We start from the raw sequence: 25,874 nt of genomic DNA, 5'->3' as shown, positions 1-25,874 counted from the left end.
GTGTTGCAGCATCTGTATACCTTTAAAAATCTTGGCCCAAGGGCCTGTCTACACAGTGAATTAGTGTGCAGCAAGCCAGGATGTAAATCTACAGTGCACTAGCTTGCAGAGTAGACAAGCCCTAAGAGCCATCCTCAAAAGCAACTTAAGAACTTAGGAGCTTGAGTCCCATTGACTTTCAGTGTGAGTTAGGCACTTCAAAAATGCCTAAGGTCCAGATTTTTACAAATTTTATCCTAAGTGCATGCCCATAAGTTTAACCACTATAGGGCCACTAGTTAACTTTGGATGTCTTAAGTTAGGGCTCATATTTCTACTTTAGGGCGCTCACACTGGTACTTCTGTTTAGCCCAGTTCAGCTATCCAAACGCTAATCTGAACCCTCAAATGCAGAACGGGAATCTTTAACTTGCCGTGTGTCAAATCCCATTTGAAAACGGGGGGTCTCCACTATTAAGCAAATTTATACCAAGTTTTTCCTCATTTCACTAGTTAAAGCCGGGTTGGGATGGTTCAGTAACTGAATGGAAATCTTCCAAGGAATACCTATATGCAAGTCAAGTGGCATTAATGATTCCTTAGGTAGCACTCTTGTCTGAATCAGGAGTGGGTGAGACAACAGTGTTGATCAACAACAGTCAACAAAGATCCTATGTCACTTTTTGTAAGAATGGGGTGTTAACTCCAATGTCCAGACTAAACAAGAGTAATTACATTTTGCCTACCTCCGTTTCCTCTTCAGTTTCAATTGCATACAGTGTTCTTCCTTAGGTTCTAGCCTAAGCTGTTGAGTTAAAACTGCTGCTCCATTCCACCCCAGAGGTAGCTGTATAGCAGTGGCAGATGAAACAACCCCTCTCTCTTTTATTCAGCTTACAGGGGTCTTGAGATTCTTATCAGTATAAGCTTGTAGAAGACTGAGACTCATGGCTAGAGCATGCTACACAAGTGCACAGCATTAGTATCATTACCTAGTAAAACAATAAGGGAAAGAATAACAGCTGCAGGTCAACTTTGTATTGTGTTTGTGAATTAAATGTAATGTAATGTGAAGTTCCGATTAAAAAGCCATAAATATCCTGCCTTAAGTGTTGATTCTTTGTGTTCCTACCTCAACTACCCTTAGGACTCTTGATATTGTGTGGCTGTATGAGAAGTTGTTAAAGTCCAGGGGGAAAAAACATCTAATGCACTGCAAGGCATCTTTAAATGTACGGTTCTTTTTTTAGTCCATCTCCTCTAATTAAATTTAGTTTCAAGTACCATGAGCTGCCTTCCAGTTAACTTCAGTTGACTGCAATAACAGATGGCCTTCCAACAAAGACTCTTCTGCCCTCTATTTTGACAGCCTTTTTAAAAGTGTGATTTTTTTTTCCAGTTTAGCAAAATCACAATGATTAGCAATGAAGTCAGAAAAGACTGAGTACAGACATTTATAAAGAAAAACAAAATGAAAGGCTCGGGCACTGACCTGGACTGTAACTCTGACCTTGGGCCATTTTTCACCTGGAGTACATTCCCATTTAGTTAACAAAGAGCCAGAATTTGTAAAGGGAGAGAATTTTAGATGCACCTTTGAGATTCCATTTATATCAATGACATAATGGTGTCAGATCTTTGAAGGAAGAAAAGAAAAGAACATGCAGCAACCGGCATTATATCTTTAAGTGCACTGAAATCAATTACTTCCTTGCTGAGACAAGAGATAATTTTCCCATTTAAATCTCACAGCTGTACTGACTAGCAAATTATTGTTGGGCTGTTTCTTTTATGATAATTAACAATAAAAAGCCCATGTTATAGTGAAATTAGCTGTTTACTAAATGTTAAAAGCTCTTACTACAGCACAGAGACCCTGCTTCTAAGGAGTACACTATCAAATATATTTCTTAATGAACCTTTTTATAGACAACCAATTACAAAATAGTTGTATAGGCTTGGTACCAAAGAGTACCATAGCTTTTCTGCCTTTCAGGGATTCACTATCACAGTCCTGAATTTTAAACAGAGGGTCATACATAAGCCCAGGTGTTCTCCTGGGCCACTAACACCTTTCTCCCATTTAAATAACTGACAGTGGCATCTTCATGGAGAAGGTGAGAGATTCTGGTCTTGAACAGCTAGCAACCATGTATAGGACTGTGTGAAATAAATGTTCACAGCAAACCCTGAATTTGTGCAACTCTTCCCTGGTTTCAGGCTGCATTGAAAACACAACATTCAATGTGTCCATGACATTCATTTATTAAACCATTTGTTTAGGGTTAGAGCAAATCTCCCGTTCTTAAGGAAACATGGGCCAGAACTTTAGATTGGGCAGCGTTACTTTTCTCAGCTGCAGCTGTATTCAGTAATTAAGGCAGCTGCCCTTTAATGCTTTGTTGCGGAGGCCAGGTTGATCAGTGAAATGCTGCTAATCTATTGAGGCATGACATAAACTGGGGCATCTTCCCCCTGTAGATCCTTAGGGCCTGAATCTCCTCTCACATATCATCTTTTTACAGCAGTGTCACTCCACTGATTTTAACACTTACTCCTGATTTACCCTATTGGCAGTGAGAGAAGAAATGGGCCCTGTATCTGGAAGACCAGCTAAAGTTGTCTCCCAGACTACTCCGAACCATTCTGTTTACGTTACTCTGGTTTTATTTCTCCATTGTTCAGAGTGGGGCATTGCCCCAGATAACTCAGATGCAGCTTATGGTTTTTAGTTACTCATGTGAAATGTTTTGTTTTTCATGGTTTAAATATAGAATTAAACTTGGAGGTTTTTAATATGTGTTGTCCTAAGGTTACTCTGAACCCAAACACACAACTGATCAGAAAACCAAAATTTCTTGAAAAAAAAAAATTAGTGCTGGAACAATCCCTCTTTGAAAGTTCTGGACTGAAATTTTTCAGGTTTTCTGCAGGATTTTTCAAAATGAAACTAAATGAGCATTTTTATTTTATTTCAATACACTTCAAAATGAGATGTCAACATGGAAATTTTAATTTTGCTTCAATTTAAAATGTCATTTTGTTTTGCTTTTTGGAAACAAAAAAAATCAGATTTTCTACTTTTGGTTTCTGGGTTTTCTCACTCTCCCCCTCCCCTTTTTATCTTCCCCTAATTTTTTCAGTGGAAAAGGTTAGAAAACAGTAAGCATGTGTGAAAGTTAGTTTTGCTATACTTCATATACTTAAAAAAAAAATCTTTTACCTGGGGTCGAGGGGGAAGTGGGGAAAGAGGCACAGAATTTAAAAAAAAAAAAGGAGGGGGGGGGGAATAAAAATCAAAAGAAAAAAATCAAAAATCTGATAAAGGAAAACTGACAATTTTGGGTTTCCAAATATAAAATAAAATACAATAAAATAAAACATTTTAAGTTAAAATGCACAGAAATTTCTGATTTGGTTTGAAATATCAACTTGAAATTAAGTTTTTATTTCACGTTTTTTGGTTGGAAAATTTGTCAAAAAATTTCCTGCAGAAAACTGTGTTTTCAACCAAACAACATCTTTTCAATTTGAAAAATTTCAGTTTTACACAAAAGTCAGGGGGAGAGGGATAAAAATGAATATATTTGGAAACCAAATATAAAGAGAGGATACAAAATTACTCAAGATAATTAAGTCCAAAGTTGACTGTGAAGAGTTAACAAAGGGATCTCACAAAACTGAGTGACTGGACCATAAAATGGCAGATGAAATTCAATGTTGATTAATGCAAAATAACACACATTGGAAAACATAATCCCAACTATACATACAAAATGAAGGAGTCTAAATTAACTGTTACCACTTGAGAAAGAGATCTTGGAGTCATCATAGATAATTTTCTGAAAGCCTCTGCTCAGTGTGCAGTGGTAGTCAAAGAAACTAATAGAATATTTGGATCAATTAGGAAAGGGATAGATAAGAAGACAGAAAATATCATAATGCCACTCTATAAATTCCCGGTAATCCCACACCATGAATACTGTGTGCAGTTCTGCTTGTCCCAAAGATAATTAGAATTGGACAAAGGACAGAGAAGGGCAACAAAAATAATTAGGGGTATGGGACAACTTCCATCCGAGGAGAGATTAAAAAGACTGGAACTGTTAGGCTTGGAAAAGAGAGGCCTAAGGGAGAATATGATAGAGGTCTATAAAATAATGACTGGTGTGGAGAAAGGTAATAAGGAAGTGTTATTTACCCCTTCACATAACACAAGAACGAGAAGTCACCAGATGAAATTAATAGGGAGCAGATTTAAAACAAACATAAGGAAGTACGAACTTCTTCACCCAGTGCACAGTCAGCCTGTGGAACTCGTTGCCAGGGGATGTTTTGAAGGCCAAAAATATAACTGGGTTCAAAAAAAGGATTAGATCATGGAAGATAGGTTTATCAATGGCTGTTAGCCAAGATGGTCAGGGTTGCAACCCCAGGCTCTGGGTGTCCCTAGGCCTCTAACTGCTCGAAGCTGGGACTGGATGACAGGGGATGAATCACTCAGTAAATGGCCCTGTTCTATTCATTCCATCTGAAGCATCTGGCACTGGCCACTGTAGAAGTCGGGATACTGGGCTAGATGAGCAAAGGAAGATATATGAAGCTAAACTACCCAATCACCGTGATTGACACAATCATAAATCAGCTCTTTAAACAAGACATTCACCTGAGCCTTTTCAGAAATTAATTTGTAAAATAGCAAATAGTACTGGATGAATAGATGTGACAAGTGAACCTCACAAAGGATGGTTTGGATCAGTATCCACAAGTGTGGGGGTGAAATCCTTGCCCTATTGAAGTCATTGGGAATTTTCTCACTGTCTTCATTAGGGCCAGGATTTCATCCCAGCTGTTTATCTGAAACTTGTTAAGACTCAAAGTTCCATGTTCCTTCCACCCTTAAATAGGTCCTGATTCAGCAAGATATTTAGGCATGTGTTTAACTTCAAGCATGAGTTTTCACACTGATTTCAATAGGACTACTTAGGTTGTTAAAATTAGACAAAGTTAGAGGTTCAGCTTACTTTGATTGGTTTGCCAAATTCTGGGGTAAAGTAACAATGCATCAGCTAGTTCTAAAGAATTCTCATCTGATAGTTTAGAAATAGTCTAGAGATATTAGACAGTTTGATTCCTTTGTTGTTGTTTGGGAAATTTCAGTACATTGGGTGATGATGAAAAGCCAATAGTTGGGTTAAACCTGGGGATATTTTGGTTGGAGAAGTCTCAGTATGAATGCATGCTTACTCATACTAAACCTATCACTGAAATGTTGATATAGTATTTTAAATGTTGATAACATAAAGGAATCATTTCATTAATGCAAACCCTGATACTGTTGCTTGATTATACTATTCCACGCTATATGTTGGCTATATGAAATTCTCTTGAAATAGCTATAGACAAATCTGGGTTTCTGTGATAAATCACAGTCATTATATGATTAATTCACAATAAGCTGACACGTATGAATCTGTCTGAAATGCTATTTAACTCTTCCTATCTCTTGTACCAAAAATTCTAGAACAAAAATGTAATTCTTATTTCCTACTTTCTTCACCCTTTGGGATGACCACTTGGTGCTTATCAGGGACTCGTACAGCACAAATGGTTTTGAAGTTTGTTTAGCATCATTCAAGCAAATTGATAGGGTGAATAAGTCTGGTAGAGCTTTCTTAAATCCTTTATCTTACTGGGAAAGTACTGAGATAGGCATTGCAGTAAGTCACTAAGATTCATTACTTGCACTATTTCTCATTTTCAGATAGAAATGAGTGGAAATGATCCAATTTCTCTTTTTATAATAATGTCCAATACATTTAGTGTCCAATTTTACTCTACCTCTTGATTTATAGCATTTCCAGATGAATGGCTCTCCAGCCACTGTTATAAAAGCTACTATTATATATATTATAAAGGTATATTATATATACCTTTCTGGTGTGCAGAGTAGTGTCCATGGGAAGAACTTTCATATGATCTTCTTGATATATATGATTGATCAGAACCTCAGGTGTAGAATGAGCTATACTCAGTGCACCTAGAGAGGGACAATAACATAGGTGGCTTTTTGCCATGTCCTCCCTCCTCTAGTGGGGCCAGCCAAGGAGTCAGGAGTGGGTGGATAGGCTGGGCCTGCTGAACTCTTCTCCTTCTATTACACATTGAATTCTGTGCTGCGGTGGTGGTGGGGTCACCCAAAGCATTGGTCTTGGAATTGACACCCTTTGAGATTCATGGAACAGTTCCTCCTCTGAACTATTGTTTCAGGCTCTCAGCAGATGTTTTCACATCAGTTACACTTGGGTCATGTTTTCAAGGGGTTCTTCACAATTGTGAGAGCAAGAAACTTCTTTGTTTTAATGCCAGCTCAGATTCTGATGTAATTACATAATTCTGCAATCACCTATAGTGCCTATGCCTTAACCTCTCCCCAAGAGAGTCTAAAGTGCCAGAAGCCAGGCTTTCCTCAGTCTCCAACATCTAATGTTTTGTTAGCATCAAGACATCCCAGGTGTAATTGTACATGAGGCTAGGAGCAACACCATGGTTTAGATGTGTGCAGGGGCAGACAGCTGGCTAGGCTAGTACTTACACCTTTCTACAAATAACTGCTATAGTAACGATTAGACACATTATGTTTAATTATAGGCTTTGGTGGATTTCAGTGGCATTCAGCTGGGGATTTAAAAGACTTCCCAGCCGAAGACAGTTTGATCTCTGTTGAAATTGTGTCTAGGCTACAGGGAACTCAATGAGCAAAAGTAGCTTGGCTGAAATTGGATTCCCAGTGGGAGACTTTATTGTAAAATGATGTAAGGAACCTACTGCACTATTGCTAAGAAGAATAAAAAAGTCTGTGAAAACAAATAAAGAACTTTGCTCATCAGAGCTTTAAATCATCAGTGTTATTTATGTTATTGTGAGGGAATATCTTCTCTGCTGATTACAAGAATTCTAATAAAAATAATAAACACAATAGCATGAAGTGCACAGAAATATAGAACATCGTAAAGATCCAGATGTACTAGAAAACATGCATCCTTTAACCTAAACTATGTGGCTCTGTGTTATGGTTACTACGAAATTATAGTTGAACACAATTAGGATGACATTTCCTTTTGCAATAGTGAATCAATGGACCCTTTATTTTCACTGAATTGTTTTCTAGCCCCCAAGAGAAAATATGACACAAGTGATTACAGGTATAGGACAGCAGAGGCCAGGAAAAAACATTTAAGTAAACCTCCTTTTCCAAAATGACCTTCCTTCATCTTGACAAATAGTGAAAGGAAAATGTGCTTATATAAGCAAAACAATTAAGCAGGTTCATCACAGTTCATAGCTACTGTATCATGGGTAAATTTGAGGTTGTAATGCATGCTGATGTCGGATCTTATTTTGACTTTTGCCAAAGACAAGCTGTGTTTTGTCTTGCATGGAGCAGGGGAGGAGAAAAGGGTACACCACAGTTCTGGTATGTGACACTTCCCTGTGCTTCTGTGGGACTGCGGATGGCAGGAGCGGATGCTGAGTGTTCAGGGAACTGAAACAGCCTTCCACTTGGCCCAGGGAGCTGAGGAGCAACAAAGACCCGCCTCATTTCTTCCCTCTTCCTTACACCCACCTTAAATACATGACCACAGCCCAGTGGTTCCATCTTGGACTGTAGATGGGCCCAATCCTTTTAGCCAGAGCAGTGGGTGCCCCTTCCAACAGTACACCAGTAGCAGCCATCGCCACTCCTGCAGACCTGTGCTTCTCTCTCTGCCCTAGCTTTCAGCACACCAACAGTTAGCCACACAGCCTGTCCTACTAGTCAGGCTACTGATTTTCTCTCCACACACCATCCCTGTCCTTTGTCAGCATATGAGCATACAGCATAAGATCCGCATAAACAGATTAACTTTTTATGTCATCCACAAATGTTATTAGGACACTTCCACTTTTTGTGCCCAGGTCATTAATAAAAATGTTAAATAAGATTGGTCTCAAGACTGATCCCTGAGGAACTCTACTAGTAACCTCCCTCCAAGCTGACATTTTACCTTTCAGTATGACCCATTGTAGTCTGCCCTTTAACCAATTCCATATCTACCTTTCAATTCTCATATTAATCTCAATCCTCTCCAATTTAACTAATAATTTCCCATGCGGAACTGTATCAAATGTCTTACTGAAATCCAGGTAGATTAGCTCTTCTGCAATTCCTTTGTCTAAAAAATCTGTTGTCTTCTCAATGAAAGAAATCAGGTTGATCTGGCACAATCTACCTTTTGTAAAACCATTTTGTATTTTATCCCAATTACCATTTACCTCTATGTTCTTAACTACTTTCTCTTTCAAAATTTGTTTTAAGGCCTTGCATACAATTTAGGTCAAACTAACAGGCCTGTAGTTTCCTGGATCATTTCTCCCCCTTTCTTAAAAATTAGTACTATTTTAGCAATCCTCCAGTCATAGGGCATGACCCCCCGAGTTTACAGACTCATTATTTGATTTCAGTGGTCTTACACTGCGAATTAATCTAAAATCAATATGTCATCTGTCACAGATTTGTTCTTTCCTCCATTGGCTGAGATTGGGAATTACATCTATTATTGAAGCTGAGACTCCTGCACGAGTGGATTCCCTGGAGTAACATTTCAATGACCTCTCTCGATATTCATGTCCCAGTCTGAGCAATTATTTTTGTTTACTTTGAAGTATTTCTCATTAATAATCAAAGAGACCTTATCTAATATATACAGATGGGGGATGACCACAAAGACATTGTTAAAAGTTAGTATTTCATAATGCTTAGTGTTTCTTTGAATAGAGACTGTAGAACACTGAATAAATGCTTCTGAGTCATTGAAGAATTGCTGCAAAAAGCTACACAAAATGTCTAGAAGTCCTTTGACAAATATTTGCACAAGGGGCGATGATAAACAAGATCTAATACCTATCACAACAATATTTTTATACAACATGTTTTATTAATAGCTTTGTATTTCTGCTGTGCCTGTCAGGAGAATCATTTATCCCCAAATCACTGATTGGAGATTTACTGTAAAATGTAGTTTGCTGTTTTAATCTGAGTAAGGGGGAATGAGGGGGAAACATGCATCCAAAAGCATTAGCAGGTAATACCCAACATCTCTGAAGACACATTTATTGAATGCTTCAATTTGTCTGTGAACTCATGCTTAAATGGCCATATTCTTTGTTTTGCTTTTGAAATATTGTGGTATCTCTCTCACACATGGATACAGGTTCACCCATTATCAGCCAAGACCAGCACACCACAAGCCTATCACAATGGGAAGAAAGGGCCATTTTTTTCTTGTTATACCATGCAGATAAAACCAAGGACAAAGTAATGTTTAGGTATCTGATGCAATCAATTCTGTTCACAGGAAGCCAGTTAGTAACTAAGGGGAGGGATAGCTCAGTGGTTTGAGCATTGGCCTGCTTAAACCCAGGGTTGTGAATTCAATCCTTGAGGGGGCCACTTAGGGATCTGGGGAAAAATCAGTACTTGGTCCTGCTAGTGAAGGCAGGTGGCTGGACTCCATGACCTTTCAGGGTCCCTTCCAGCTCTATGAGATAAATAAATATGGAGATATACCTAACTAAGTAAATTATAATACATTTAATTTATAATACATTTAAGTATGTAGGCCTAAAGTGCCAAGAGATTTTGGGTGCCCAATTTGAGAAACCTTAATGAGGCCTGCTTCAGAAGGTGCTCATCTCTTTCTGAAAATAAGACTACCTTAAGATGACTCACTTTGGGCACCCAGGAATCTAAAATAACTGGTCACTTTTGAAAATTTAGGTCACATTCTTTTAAAACTAAGATTAAAAATAATTCAGCCTGTTTTTTCTCCCCGAGAACTCTTTAACATACATTTTTGTAAGTCACTCTGTGTGTGTTGGTGAAACATGAGGGAATTGCAATACTTTATCCATAAACTGAACACTGATGTTCATAAGATGGAATATTGCAATGTAGTGTAACATAAAGAAGAACTACATTTCTAAACTCTTTTAGTCTTGCCTTTAGGAACAATTGCCTCCATGATGATTACATTGATTGGTGTGGTTTCTTTTTAAAATTGTATTTTAGGGTGTGGAAATGTTTAAATGATCAGAACAGATTCTGTGATTGAAAGACATGATTTCCCAAGCATTGAGCTTCTTGGTTAGACCAAAAATCAGCCTTTATGTAAGAAGGCACAAGTCTTTCAATGGAGTTGCACTTGCTCACTTAAGGTTTGAATTTGACTGAAAGTTCTGAACATTGATAATGCTGGAGGGGGCTCCTGGGACGCACGTGAGCCTCTTGTTAACAGAGTTGGCCTTTGGTCCTTGTAGGCTAGTGGGTACCCAAGTATTCCCTCACCCCTCCCCACATCCACATTTTGCTCAACCATCTGCTACTATCCAAGGTTCCCAGCCAACTCGCCACACTAGCCAAGGGACAATTTCTTCCCACCAGACCAGCCAGTAAGTCCTAAGGGGGTACAACATATAGCACTGGTTGCTTTTGGGATGGAAAGGGGTGGTGAGGAGAATATGGAACTGACACATTTTGGGGGCGAAGGAAGTATATGGAATTTTTTTGCAGAAATTTTTATCACCTAGCTGACATTTTGTTGACTGAAGTGGAACATTTGAGGTTGCCCACATTGGTGACACACAGATTGTTTTGACATAGATCAGACGATATATTTTGGCAATTTGGTGAACAAATTGGCAGGGCCGGCTCTGGCTTTTTGGCCACCCCAAGCGAAAAAAAAACAACAAAAAACGGGGAGGCCAGAACGGCAAAGCAAAAAAAACCCCAAACAAATCTGGAGCGCGGGTGCAGGGGGATCGGCTTGGGGGGGTGGGAAGGGGAGGGAGCGGGCGGGAGAGAGAGAGAAGGGGGCGACCAGGGCTACAGCAGGGGCGCTGCCACGCGGCTCCTCCCGCTGCGCTGCCTCCTGCCGCCTGCTGCGAGGGCTCCGCTCCGGTCGGCAGGGAGGGAAGGAAGAGGACTGCTCTGCAGGGCACTCTGGTTCTCTGCACCGCCGCCCCCTACAGGCGGCCGGAGCGGAACAACAACAACAACAAAAAAGCGTCTGTGCCGCCCTAGGATTGGGCAGAATGCCGCCTCCAACAATTTGCCGCCCCAAGCACCAGCTTGCTCAGCTGGTGCCTGGAGCCGGCCCTGCAAATTGGAGAGCTGGGAAGGCACATGTAGTTGTAGAAGAGAAGAAAATTATTTTGTAAGACTGTCATCTGTGGAGGCGGGTCTTCTTTACTCCAAAGAAGGGAGTGACAGACTATATTTACAGAAGACTGAACTCTACTAAAACAAATATGATCAAAGTTCCCTACCTAGGGAGAGGTGGATGACTTGCTAGATATCATTGAAACAGATTGCCTTTTACAGAGATTATTATTTATATAGCACCACTAGTTTGCATGGCACTGTCAGATATACAAGAAGTCAAGGTCGTTGCCCTGACAATTTTACAATGTAAATTAGACAGATAACCCAATAAAAAACCTAATAACCCAATAAATAATTACAACAAACCATGGTGTGCAGGGGAGGGAAGAGATCAGAGCACACAATGGGAAGGGAGGACAGCTTTTGGAAATACATTATTTGTAGAGTAAACAAACCGTTTTTGATAGATGTGAAACAAAATATTTTTGCTTATTTTTAATATCATCAGGTAACAGATTACCATTGTTTACCTGCACCTAGGTTAGTTTCCCTGCAACATGTCTAAACTCAAGCACAACCTCTCTGTGACCTGGCTAGACTCAATCAGCCTGGGATAGGAAAGAGCTGAATCCCATGAGCCACTGACTGGAGCAATGCTGCTAAGCTACTGGCCTGTCCCACTTGGCTATATGTGCACAGAGGAATATTTACATGGATATGGATAAGATCCAATTCATCCAACTAACCTCACTGATCATAGCCCCAGGGAGGTAACTATTTAATCATTTATAGATAAGCCAGTTAAAGTTCAATAAATGTGAAACTGATTCAAAATATTCATCAGGCAGAGAAATCAGGGACATAAAAACCACATTTTTCTTTAAATATAAATTTCCTACATAATTCTCTCTCTTTAGTTGTGAAGTTGATGCAGTCAAGAAATTCAATGGGAATTGTGCACCTAACTCCTTTAAACTCCTCTGAAAATCCTAGCCTTAGTTACTAGACTAAATTAAATTATTTTATTAAATCAATCAATTTAGAAACACAGGCCCAGATCCTCAAAAGTACTTAGGTACCTAATTCCCATTGAAATCAGGGGTCCTGGGCAAAAGCTATCTTTTCCTGGACAGTTACTATCCAACTTCAGTGGTTTCGATGTTTCATTAAGGAAAGGACAGGAGGTGAAAGAGCTACTGAGGGTGGGATGAGCAGGAAGATACTCACACTTAGGGTATGTCTACACTACGGGATTAATCCGAATTTATATAATTCGAATTTTGGAAACAGATTGTATTAAGTCGAATGTATGCGGCCACACTAAGGACATTAATTCGGCGGTGTGCGTCCATGTACCGGGGCTAGCGTCGATTTCCGGAGCGTTGCACTGTGGGTAGTTATCCCATAGCTATCCCATAGTTCCCGCAGTCTCCCCCGCCCATTGGAATTCTGGGTTGAGATCCCAGTGCCTGATGGGGCAAAAAACATTGTCGCAGGTGGTTCTGGGTAAGGCCTCACCCCTCCCTCCATGAAAGCAACGGCAGACAACCATTTCACGCCTTTTTTCCTGGGTGAACACTGCAGACTCCATACCACGGCAAGCATGGAGCCCGCTCAGCTCAAGACAGCAGTCATGAACATTGTAAACACCTCACGCGTCCTTGTGCAGTTTATGCTGAGCCAGGACCAGAAAAACGAGGAGAGGAGGAGGTGGCGACAGCAGCGCAGCGACAAGTGTGATGAGGACATGGACATGGACATGGACATGGACACAGAATTCTCTCAAACCGCGGGCCCCGTTGCTTTGGAGATCATGTTGTTAATGGGGCAAGTTCTATCTGTGGAATGCCGATTCTGGGCCCGGGAAACAAGCACAGACTGGTGGGACCGCATAGTGTTGCAGGTGTGGGACGATTCCCAGTGGCTGCGAAACTTTCGCATGCGTAAGGGCACTTTCATGGAACTTTGTGACTTGCTTTCCCCTGCCCTGAAGCACCAGAATACCAAGATGAGAGCAGCCCTCACAGTTGAGAAGCGAGTTGTGATAGCCCTGTGGAAGCTTGCAACGTCAGACAGCTACCGGTCAGTCAGGAATCAATTTGGAGTGGGCAAATCTAATCTAGGGGCTGCTGTGATGCAAGTAGCCAAAGCAATCACTGAGTTGCTGCTACGAAAGGTAGTGACTCTGGGAAATGTGCAGGTCATAGTGGATGGCTTTGCTGCAATGGGATTCCCTAACTGTGGTGGGGCGATAGATGGAACCCATATCCCTATCTTGGCACCGGAGCACCAGGGTACCCAGTACATAAACCGCAAGGGGTACTTTTCAATAGTGCTGCAAGCACTTGTGGATCACAAGGGACATTTCACCAACATCAACGTGGGCTGTCCGGGAAGGGTGCATGATGCTCGCGTCTTCAGGAACACTAATCTCTTTAAATGGCTGCAGCAAGGGATTTACTTCCCAGACCAGAAAATAACCGTTGGGGATGTTGAAATGCCAATAGTTATTCTTGGGGACCCAGCCTACCTCTTAATGCCATGGCTCATGAAGCCATACACAGGCAGCCTGGACAGGAATCAGGAGCTGTTCAACTACAGGCTGAGCAAGTGCAGAATGGTGGTAGAATGTGCATTTGGCCGTTTAAAAGGTCGCTGGCGATCGTTACTGACTCGGTCAGACCTCAGCCAAACCAATATCCCCACTATTATTGCTGCTTGCTGTGTGCTCCACAATCTCTGTGAAAGTAAGGAGGCTTGAAAAATTTGCAGCTGCTGGAGGGAGGGAGGGAAAAAAGGAGGGAAGTATTTAAAAAGATACATTTTGCAGAACAATGCTTATACTCTTTCACGGTGACCAACACTATTCACATTACATAGCACAGGTGTAGCTGATGAGATTATCCCCGCCTCGGAATCCACGGTCAGAGGTGGGGTAGTGGTGGCGGCCCCCCCCAGAACTGCATGCAGCTCGGCGTAGAAGCGGCATGTCTGCGGCTCTGACCCGGAGCGACCGTTTGCCTCCTTTGTTTTTTGATAGGCTTGTCTGAGCTCCTTGACTTTCACGTGGCACTGATCCGAGTCCCTATTGTGGCCTCTCTCCATCATGCCCTTGGAGATTTTTTCAAAAGTTTTGGCATTTCGACTTTTCGAACGAAGTTCTGCTAGCACTGAATCCTCTCCCCATATAGCGATCAGATCCAATACCTCCCATACGGTCCATGCTGGTGCTCTTTTTCGATTATCGGCCTGCATGGTTATCTGTGCTGATGAGCTCTCTGTGGTCACCTGTGCTCTCCACGCTGGGCAAACAGGAAATAAAATTCAAATGTTCGTGGGGCTTTTCCTGTCTACCTGGCCAGTGCATCCAAGTTCAGATGGCTGTCCAGAGCGGTCACAATGGTGCACTGTGGGATAGCTCCAGGAGGCCAATACCATCGAATTGCGGCCACACTAACCCTAATTTGAAATGACAATATCGATTTTGGCACTACTCCGCTCGTCGGGGTGGAGTACAGAAATCGATTTTAAGAGCCCTTTATTTCGAAATAAATGGCTTCGTTGTGTGGACGGGTGCAGGGTTAATTTGATTTAACGCTGCTAAATCCGAATTAAAGTCATAGTGTAGACCAGGCCTTAGTAGATTTTAGCTAATCATGTTAGTATCAGCCACTAACTTAGGATCCTGAAGACCTTTACTCTCATGGGTGGTCTTGACTGATGAGATCAGAACCACTGAAATTAATGGGACTGCTTATGTCGGTAAGGGCACATGAGAAGCTGCCCTTCGAATTTCCAAGAAACTAGATGAGGGCAGGTATTTAGGGTTCTAAACTTGTCCTGGGAAATAGATGTGTAACCATTATATTTTTTTTCCTCCTGATCTTAAGCAATGTTTCACTTCACAAGATTGAATCAGGATATTCCTCATCAGCCCCAGTTTTTGCTACCACTTGCTTTAATTTGAGGTAGGGTTATGTAACAACTTTTTTGCTGAGTAAAAATGAAACAGTAGCAAGTCTGCTAAGGATGCCAGACACCTGAGGTGTCTATCTAAATTGCAATGAACTTGGCTAACATTGTAGGAGATGAGAGATTTTAAAAAAAAAATCAAAGTATCAAGGAAATACAAAGCTCACATACTATATATGGATGCCAGCATTTTATGTTTATACAGTAGATTTGTATGCCAGTCCTGATTTTGTCTGCAAGCTTTTTATCTATGCCTCTTTATTAAGGCTCCCATTTAGTTATCTTCAGCTGGTATTTTACAGCAACAGTCTGACATGAAGGTTTGTTAATCAGACATTACTCTGTAAACAAGCAAAGCATACACTATATATAGAATAAATGATAAGTAACTGTGAATTACAAGACGATAATGCCACTAAGGTTTTATCTGGTGACATTATAAGTTATAAGCAACAGAGAGTCCTGTGGCACCTTATAGACTAACAAGACGTATTGGAGCATAAGCTTTCATGGGTGAATACCCACTTCGTCAGACGCACTTTGTGGGTATTCACCCACGAAAGTTTATGCTCCAATACGTCTGTTAGTCTATAAGGTGCCACAGGACTCTTTGTTGCTTTTTACAGATCCCAACTAACACGGCTACCCCTCTGATACTTGACATTATAAGTTACGGCAGAGAGTCCTGAATGGATTATGAAATAACCGGAACTCAGAAATGGCATTAGAACCTCGTTAAAAGTTGCTTTGCAAAACACCAAATATATCTCTATATAATGATATTACATTGTATTAAAAAAATTAAAAATACTTTCCCCCACTTTCCTTTTCACCTCTTTTCTCTCACTGACCCTCTCATAGCTATCCACCAACATGAATTCATTTAAAAACCTCACACAATAAAGGAGCAAACTCATTAAGTAACAAATCATTGGCTGAATGCTGCACAAATAAAGAGGCTGAAGGAAATGCATAAAGAATTTCTGGTAACTTTTGCAATTCACATGGTAACCTCTACTCATGAATTACAGTAGTTGGCAGAGCAGGGCTTAAGGTGGATAAAGCTTGGTTACTGTAGCAATGCCTTCTCCTAGCCCCTCCACAAAATCAGTCGGAGACTGCTCCAAAGTACATGCACCAGTGTTCTTTTATTGTTCGTGCCTAACCCCACCATCTACTATTTACATATCTTACAGATCAACACCCTGAGAGACCGCTAGCTTCTCCTGCCAGCAGGGATCTAGAGCTCCTTGCTCTTCCCTTTCCTGTCTCTCCCCCCTTGGTTTCCTCCCAGTCAGCTTCATATAGCAGGCTGGGCACTCAGGCGCCCAGGTGCATCCCCTCAGGTGATTAGGATGTGGCCTCCCAGGCCAGTCCTAACTAATCCCCCTTTAAGCGAAGCTGGACTAACTGGGGCCTGGCTTGGATCTCCTAGCCAGCACCCTGTTACAGTTCCTATGAACTGGGACTCCCAGAATCGGTAGCTCCCCTTTGAAAATGTTGACCATAATATCTCACCTCTTGTTCTACTACTGCTGCCAACCTATTTTCTAAGGTTGGGTCTACACTACCCGCCTGAATCGGCGGGTAGAAATCAACCTCTCGGGGATCGATTTATCGCGTCCCATTGGGACGCGACAATTGATCCCCGAATCAACGCTCTTACTCCACCAGCGGAGGTGGGAGTAAGCGCCGTCGACGGGAAGCCGCAGAGGTAGATTTTGCCACCGTCCCTACAGCAGGGTAAGTCGGCTGCGATACGTCGAATTCAGCTATGCTATTCGCGTAGCTGAATTTGCGTATCTTAAATCGACCCCCCCCCTGTAGTGTAGATGTAGCCTAAGAGGGAGGCTGGAAGTAATCTGGACCCATCCTGAACTTCTTAAATCTACTTCTAAGGGCAGGAGTCCTTCTCATTTAGGACATGTCTACAATTCGAGGTGGGCTGTGATTCCAAGCTCGAGATGACACACTCAAGCTAGCTTTCATCAAGCTAGCATGCTAAAAATAGAAGTAGTTACAGCAGTCTGAGCAGTGGGAGGGGCTAGCACTTGAGTACATAGCCATCCGAGATGCTAGGCATGTACTTGTAGTGGCTAGTCCTTCCTGTCACACACTATTTTTAGCATGCTATGTCTCCTCAAAATGGAAATTACACCCCCAGCTCGAATTGTAGACATATCCTTGGTTAAGAATTATCTAAGTAGAAGCACAACCAACAGCATGTTCCTAACTAAGAATAGAAAACTGTGATTGTTGTTTGGCCCTCTGGTATCCAAAACTATATTCATAACTACAACCAGAGGAAGATTACAGCCTTCTCTGTGTTCTTGATCTATACACAGACTATAAACAAGTTATTTCAGGTAGTTTATGTAACAACTCCCTCAAGATGAACAAAAATACCCTCCATTCATGAGTTCTCAGTTAAAACAAACAAAAAAACAACCCAGCAGTTACAGGAACTGGCCTTTTGGGAGGGTGGGATCCAAGCATCCAGCTTACCTGTGACAGGCTCAGCTAAGTGTAGGCCTGGCTTGATTATTAGTAATTAGACATGAGTGAGGCCTCCTGTCTTGGGAGACAGGATTATGGAGTTAAATGGATCAGCAGAATCAAAATGGAAATGGAAACAGAATGTCTGTGTTAATGAAGTTAGGTAAATCGGTCAGTAAGCTAAGAGACAGAATGTCTGTATTAGCTCAGGTCAGAGGGAACACCTTTACAATGGATGAGATATCAATGCACAAAATAAACCTGGAATGTAAAATGAGGTAAAGAGTAGGTTGAGCATGGAACAGGTATGGACACAGCATTCTGTACAGCAGGAGTGGCCAACCTGAGCCTGAGAAGAAACCAGAATTTACCAATGTACATTGCCAAAGAGCCACAGTAATATGTCAGCAGCCCCACATCAGCTCCCAGCGCTTCCCGATCCCTCCCCGCACCTCCCGATCAGCTGTTTCATGGTGTGCAGGAGCCTCTGGGGAGGACGGAGAGGAGCGAGGGCATAGCAGGCTCAGGGGAGGGGGTGGAAAGGGGTGGAGTGGGGGCAGGGCCTGTGGCAGAGCCAAAGGTTGAGCAGTGAGCATCCCGCAGCACATTGGAAAGTTGGCGCCTGTAGCTCCAGCCCCGGAGTCGGTGCCTATACAAGGAGCCGCTTATTAACTTCTGAAGAGCCGCATGTGGCTCTGGTTGGCCACCCCTGCACCAGTGGATAGTTAATTGCCCAAGTAGCTGGCTGACAGTTATTTAGGCAAGGAGTACCGGGGCCTAATACAGGCTGATGAGGGCTCAGTCAGGAAGCCCTAGAACAGAGGAAGCCACCTGAGGAGAGAGGATCCACCGGGGGGGGGGGGTGAGGCTGGGTAGGAAGCTACTCCCAGTGGTGTCTTCCAGGGGAGCAGAGGTTCATGGAGAGCAGGAACAAGCCTAAAGAGAAAGTGCTCCCAGGCAAGGGACCAAAGCAGCTCAAGAGAATAAAGTGGGTGAGGGGCCTGGGGAGCTACTAGGGGATGACCACTGGCTCAGCGGAGAGTGAAGCACTGGTCGGGGAAGACTGGCATCCAGCAGAATGCCCAGCACAGGCCCAAGTTCCAGGCAGGAGGGGTGAGACATGAGACTGGTTAAGCCAGGAGTGGAGAGTTTCCAGTGTAGTAGGTAACTGAAGCTTTTTGTGTTGGTCTTTTCTGTTAAATAAATAATAGAAAGGCCTCCTTGGACTTATTTATACCCTTGGTGAGGGGAAGCTGAGGCAAAGGCTCACCTGCAGCATGGTGCTTGACTACAGGGGGCTTGCCAGGGAGACCTCCCTGCCCTTACACCAGCTCACCTTAGAATTAACCACAGAAGTGTTTGCTGGCATTTTATAGAAACGAGAAACAACAGGAATTGAAAGACAGTGGATACACAGAGGCGGTCACCACTGAGCACTCTTCTTAAGAATAATTTAAAATTTTGCCTGTTCTGCCTCATGGCAGAATGTACTTGCATCTCCCATAGCACACAGATGTCTCTGTTTTTCCCTGTCAGAGCTTTGAGGAGCACGACAACCTCTGAGAAGGAATGCACTGTGCTTAGCAATCAGCTCATACGTAGTCTCCCTCAATTTTGATGCCAAAGAATCAAAGGTGACCCAGAGGGAATAGTTAGAGGTATGTCATAATATGTACTGGGCTAAAGGCTGTCCTCAGCTACACCTGTGCAACCCCACTTAGTACTATAGGGTTGCATGAGTGAAACTGAAGAGAGGATTTGGTCCATCACACTTAAGCCCTCCCATCTCTTGAAATGAGCTCCAAACAGAAATAGCAAATATGCTGTACCCATTATACAAAATGCTCATTAGCATTCAATCAAAGTGCATATCACATTTCTGACTACATATCCCTTCTTTTGCAATTAGAAATTAAACAAAATTAAATAAATAAGATGATGATTTCCTTCTTCCTGATGCTGACATAAGAGTGTGTGTGTGTGTGTGTGTGTGTGTGTGTGTGTGTATGTGTGTGCACAGTTCCAAGAGATTCTGCCATTGTCCCCTGACAACCTGGGTGAGCACATTCCTTGCATACATTTTGCTATCTGCCTGTCTGTGTCACTAGCATGGCTATGTAATAGTTTCCAGGAAGGGGTTTTGATAAGCATTGAAGTTATGTTTGGCATTTTTGTGAACAAGTTTTTGATTAGGGCAGGAACTGTTTTTGTATCTATATCTTTTAATTTCATATAGTGCCAAGCACACTATGTCAGCATTTAATGATAATAGTGAGTTTAAAGAACAGTAGAGAAACACACCTTTAAGAATCAGAGATAAGCTTGAATTAGACATTTGGACCAACTCTCTCTCTCTCTCTCCCCCCCCGCCTTGCCATTCTCTGGTGGCTTGGACCCATCCCTATCAGATGGATCTGAAGGAGAACACTAGATCCATACCCTGTTGAAGTTTGGAGACTTTCAGAGCCAGATCGAAGTTTTGTGGCTTGTAACCATCTCTACTGAAAACAATGAGTATTGAAAAGTCCAGGGGTTGGCCATAGCCATCCTATTATTTTACAGTATTAAATAATTGTCTGATAACACTAACCTGATCTGAAGCCATGTGAGCATCGGCGTGGTGCCCCCACCAAATACCCAGACTGTGAAAAACACAATAAGCAGTGTTGTGGTAAACATCATTTGTTTGGGTTGAGATTCTGTGTCCCGAATAGCCAGTGCAAACGCTATTGCACCACGTAAACCTGGGAGAGAAAAGAGACATGCATGGCAACTTAACATGCTTGGACATAAAACCATTTCACTCTTTCCAGCCCCAGTCCTATTCCTTGTGAAAAACCTAAACAAGTGGGCCTAAATATCAATGGGGGAGAAACAGAATGCTCATCTCCTCCATGGCTGCTACAATAGCTTCCGCCATGCTGGTGTCTTCTGCCCAAATAAGGACATTTGGCCTGAAGATTCATGTTGCTACAGGGAATGAAATGTTGCTGCCTCCAGCAGTGGCGTTGGAATAATTTGTATAGTGGGGGTGCTGGAAGCCATTGAACAAAACTGTCAACCCTGTAGCTGATCGAAACCACTTCAAACCAGGGGGTACGGCAGCACCCCGAGCAGCCCTAATTCCAGCACCCTGGCCTCCCAGGACTCTGATGAACTTACTTGGGCTGGAGAATTTAGTCTGTGTTCATGTCTATAACACAACTATTTGTAAAGCAAATTTCTGCAAACATGTCAAAGCAACTAGTCCTCACTGAGGAATTAGATATCGGGAAATCTCAGTTCAAATTAAAAAATAAAAGGAAAAAAGGAGAAAAGAAAACCTGTTTTGAGTTACCAGAGGGGAGCCCTCTCCCCATTTAAAATTTCTCAAGTGATAAAAACCATTTTTTGACCATGGCCTCATATTTCAAACAAATGAAAAAGAAGAAATTATGTATTAAAGTTGTAAACACTACAGACAAATAGTCAGACTGTGAGCCTTTCAGTAACAGACACTGAATCATATTTAATTGATGTAATGGTGTTTAACTCACACACAATCAGCTTTGCAGATTTTTCACAATGAAACCATCCTGATATTTACAGACTAATCAGACATTTGTTTTATATCCATATAGTTCTTTATGTCAGGAATAATCTCCAACAGCCAGACTCTGACACCCTTATTCATGTTAAGTAGCACTGTAATCCTTTGTGTAGTCCCACTGATGGAATTAAGTAGTAGTTATCAGAATGTGGTCCATTAGGACATTTCTTGTTTGTGGCCAAGTGAAATATAATAATTTAAAAATCATTTTTGTGCTAAGAACAAGCACAAGCAATAAAGACTAATAAGTAGTTTTTAGAGAAAGATTTAAATGCCGGCAATACAAGATGCACAATAAATGCAGTTTTAAAATTATATATAGCATGGCACTTGAAATGTTACAATAAATGTAAAATTTATCCACCTATAGTGACTGAATAAATAACAAAAGATACAAATGGGGGGAAACAGCTAACTTTGAATTTAAAAAAAGCCCCCTAGGGTATAATAAGCAAACAAAAAGGACCTCATAGTATGATATATTACAAAAGACAAAAAAAAAAAAAAAGCACTATTCGTGGCTGCATAATAGAAATACTGTGAACTCCCCTAATGCTTTCCTTTTATCTTTAATCTTTATTAGTTTTTCAAGAAAAATACAAAAATCAATGGGGAAAATGCAAAGAGAACATTTAAATGAATACAATTCCTACGAAGGGCACAAAGCACATTGCAAATATTAACGAATTAAGCCTCACATCAATCACATTGCAAGGTAGGTAAGGTTTATATGGGGAACATTTCACTCACTGCAGAAATGTAATTATCTTTGGAGTAGAACATGGCAGCCGTTTAACAGCGCACAACAACAGTGTGCAACATTGTGTACAGCAAATGAAGGATTCTGTATCAAATCAAAAGCAGAAGCATCACATGTACAAGCAAAATGGAATAATCTCAATTGAAATTTGTCAGTGACACCAGATTTAACAACTCTGGTTCTTGGGAGTGCTTGTTTTTACTTTTTATCTACCCTATACACCATATTTGGGTGTTGGTTTATTATTGACTCACTGGGAAGAGTGTCACCAATTGAACACTAACACAAAAGACCTCATGTAAAATGAGGGAGGTGTTAGTGCTGCTCTTCATAACCCTAGTGCCACAGCATATGGAATATTATATGCAGATCTGGTTCCCTTAGTCTAGGAGGGAGATGGAGGAAGGGAGGGAAGAGTGAGCTCCTTCTGGCGCGGGGGGTGGGAAGAAGGAGGAAGGAAAGAGCTAGCTCCTGCCAGACCTGGGGCAGGGAGGCACAGAACGTGTCCCCCCAAAAGGGGTCAACGTTAAATTTCTGCACATGCCCCTGGTGGGCCCAATTGGTAATTTAGGAAGTCTATGCAGGAGAAGGAGAAATGGGAAACCTGAGATGCTCCAAAGCTTTGCAGAACAAGGAGTGTTTGTGTGTGTGTGCGTGCACGTGAATGTGTGCACACGAGAAAGAGAGAGAGAGAGCATGTGAGAAAGATGAATCTATGGTATATATGTGGAAAATGGGGTCTCTGACTTACAGTAGAAAAGTGAACAAAGAAGGTGCAGTACAGTGGGATTTTCAGTACATGTACTATGGGGAAATGGGGTAGACTAGTGGATAGGGGAAAGTTGTTGTTTCTGGTCTGTGTATGGAAAACAAGATGTGATATGTTATGGTTGTGTGATGTGGTGTTCACCCCACACTAGCACTGAAAGGGTCAATGAGGCTCAGAAGGGATTAATTAATCAGTTAGACCACACCTGGAGGAGAATTAGGCTTGATAAGCAATCCCTGATTAAGGATGGAGTCCAGCTGAGCAGAAGCAGGCCCAGCTCACATAAAGCCATGCAGAGAGGGCAGAAGGAGGCTGCAGTCACTCACTGGGTTTAGAGAGGGAAAAAGAGAAAACCCAGAGGGAAAGTTGATGCTCTGTGAGCCTGGCCCTGAGGGATGGGCATACCCAAAGAGATGGTGGAGTAGGAAACAGCTCAGGGAAATAACAAGGCTTGGGACAGTGCAGACTTGGCCATGCATTCAAGGGTCCCTGAACTGGAATCTGGAGTAGTGGGCAGGCCTGTGTTCCTCCCGCCACTGGGAAAGTAGCAGTCTTAGCAGTGAACTAGAAGACTGCCTGAGATAGTTTGTATGGAGAAACTTTGATACTCCAGAAAGGGAAAACTATAATGACCTGGATGGAGGGCTACACCATGAAGAAGGAGCAGCCAAGTCCAGAGAGAGAAAGAAGTATGCAAAGGGCAAACAACAGTAAGAGGAGGCTGGTCAAGAGCTAATCCTCAGGTGAGCCACAAAGAAGTGCCTGCCCCCAGTGGTGAGTGGAGAACCTTGTGACAGGTCCTCTGATCAAGGAGCATAGATGGGATAGAGGAGGGTCAAATAGCTAGTCTGGATATGAAGGGTAAGATGCTTAGCATAATGAATGGGTGGGTGAGCAGGAGGATAGTCTATGATTGGGTCTATGAGCTGTATGCAGCACATGCAAGGTACTTTGTGGGAATGTGTAGCCCACATTGGTTATGATCTCAGGGGAGTGGCTTAAGAGGGATTTAAGGCTAGATAGGGATACAGGAATAGAGTTAAAGATGTTTTTCTAAAGTGGCATATCTGACCTGTATACATTTAGTTCAGAGATTTCATGAGCTGTGAGTATAGCAACCTTAAATATTGCAATGTTTTTTGCTGTTAAATTTTATTGAGTCTGTAATCAAATTGTAATAATTATGACTGATTAGCATGTGGCTCCTGGCCATGTCAGCCAACACAGTTTATGTGGTCACAGAAGAAGAAACGAGAGGTCAGAGAAGTAGGAAGAAAATCCGAACTTTGTCTACCTGAGAAAATTTAGGGTGAGACTTTTGAAAGCACTCATGGTTGGCCTCACTTTGCTCCTACTGAAGTCAAAGGTAAATCCCTCGTTGACATCAGTGAGCAATTAGGCCAATACTGAGCCCTTTGACAATCCCAGGGTCAACCTTTGATAACAATGATAATCTCAGCAATGGATGATGGTTTAACTCCATGAGTAGGCAGGAGCAGAGTGTGTTCAGTACTACTTCAGAAACTCTGGTGGAACCTTGCTCATAACATGTTTAAGTCCACAAACAGCTTGTGTACTAACTCCTAGGGCAGGGGTGGGCAAACTATGGCCCGTGGGCCGGATCCAGCCCTTCAGGGCTTTGGATCCAGCCCGTGGGATTGCCACCCCTGTGGTGTCGCGGGCTCTGTGCTGCTCCCGGAAGTGGCCGGCACCACGTCCCTGCGGCCCACCATGTCCCTATGGCACTGCCCCCCACAGCTCCCCTTGGCTGGGAACGGGGAACCACGGCCAATGGGAGCTTCGGGGGAGGTATCCACAGGCGATGGCAGCACGTGGAGCCCTCTGCCACCCTCCCCTCCCCTCCAGGGGCCGCAGGGACGTGGTGCCGGCCTCTTCTGGGAGTTGCCCCGGTGCACATTGCTGCCACCCTGGAGGTGCTCCAGGTAAGCGGTGTTGGTCTGAAGCCCACACTCTGAACCCCTCCTGCACTCCAACCCCTTGCCCTGAGCCCTCTGCCACACCTCACACCCCTCCTGCACCCAACCCCCTGCCCTGAGCCCCTCTCACACTCCTTCCTGCACCCCTACCCTGAGCCCCCCCACACTCTGCACCCCAACCCTCTTCCCTGAGCCCCCTCGTACACCTTGCACCCCACTTCTGCCCAACCCTTTGCCCTGAGCCCGTTCCTGCACACTGCACTCCCTCCCGCACTCCAACACCCTGCCCCAGCCCTACATTCATGGCCCTGCATGCAATTTCCCCACCCAGATGTGGCCCTCAGGCCAAAAAGTTTGCCCACCCCTATCCTAGGGAGAAGTCAGTGATGGGACTAAAAGTCCTCTCCTGTAATAGCTACAATTCTTGTTTAGTTAAGGACAACAGCTTTTATATTTTATTCCTACTATTTTAGCTACTTTGGTTTGCTTCTCAAGAAGTCTAATTAGCACGTATGGCTGCTCTGCCTGAGGAATGAAAGCTTCTTTGTCTATCAGTTAGGAGCCAGTCAGAGTTGCAGTGAGTTATTTGTTCTGTACCTTGGTGAAAGCTTTCACAGCTGTGTGTATTGTCTGCGCTCTATAAACAAATCTTCTCTTCAAGCAACTTCCATTTAGAAAACACTTCAGCAATTCAAATGATTAAGGCCAAGTCTACACTAGCACTTATGTTGGCAAAACGTTTGCTAAGTAACCTCTCCTTTTGTAAGAAGAGGCTTAATACTTAACAGATAGTCAGAATTAAACTATTTTAGAAACACACACACAGTTTATTGAAAGAAGGATCTTTCTCAGCTCCCTTCTAAGTGGTTTTACTTCTCACAGCTCAAACATTCAATGGGGTGTATCATCCCCTCCCTGTGATAAAGCTCAGTGGAAGGAACTCTCCAAGGAACTCTTTGCAGAGAGTCTCCCACTGGCTAAATCACAGATTGGGAAAAACAGGAAAGCACAGCTAGAGATGAATAGAGATCTTGGAAAAAGACAGGCGGTTACAAGTGGGTCACTTCCTACCACTGTTTTCCTTCCTCAGTTTCTGGTCCCAGACAAGGTAAAAGAAAAATAAAACTGTCAACCCCAACCGGGCTCAGCATATAGTCCTATTTCCTCAG

General features: G+C 42.6%; 1 protein-coding gene across 1 annotated transcript in view; it reads right to left on the bottom strand.

Moving 5' to 3' along the window:
- Window positions 1–25,874, bottom strand: part of SLC9A9 (solute carrier family 9 member A9) — a 325,495-nt gene that overhangs the window by 100,422 nt on the left and 199,199 nt on the right. The window contains exon 12 of the mRNA XM_005303279.5: window positions 20,241–20,394. Coding sequence (XP_005303336.3) covers window positions 20,241–20,394 — 154 coding nt within the window. The remainder of the gene's footprint in view (window positions 1–20,240; window positions 20,395–25,874) is intronic.

This window comes from Chrysemys picta, chromosome 9 (genome assembly GCF_011386835.1).
Source record: "Chrysemys picta bellii isolate R12L10 chromosome 9, ASM1138683v2, whole genome shotgun sequence".
Classification (NCBI taxonomy): Eukaryota; Metazoa; Chordata; order Testudines; family Emydidae; genus Chrysemys; species Chrysemys picta.
This window is presented reverse-complemented; position numbering and strand designations above follow the sequence as displayed.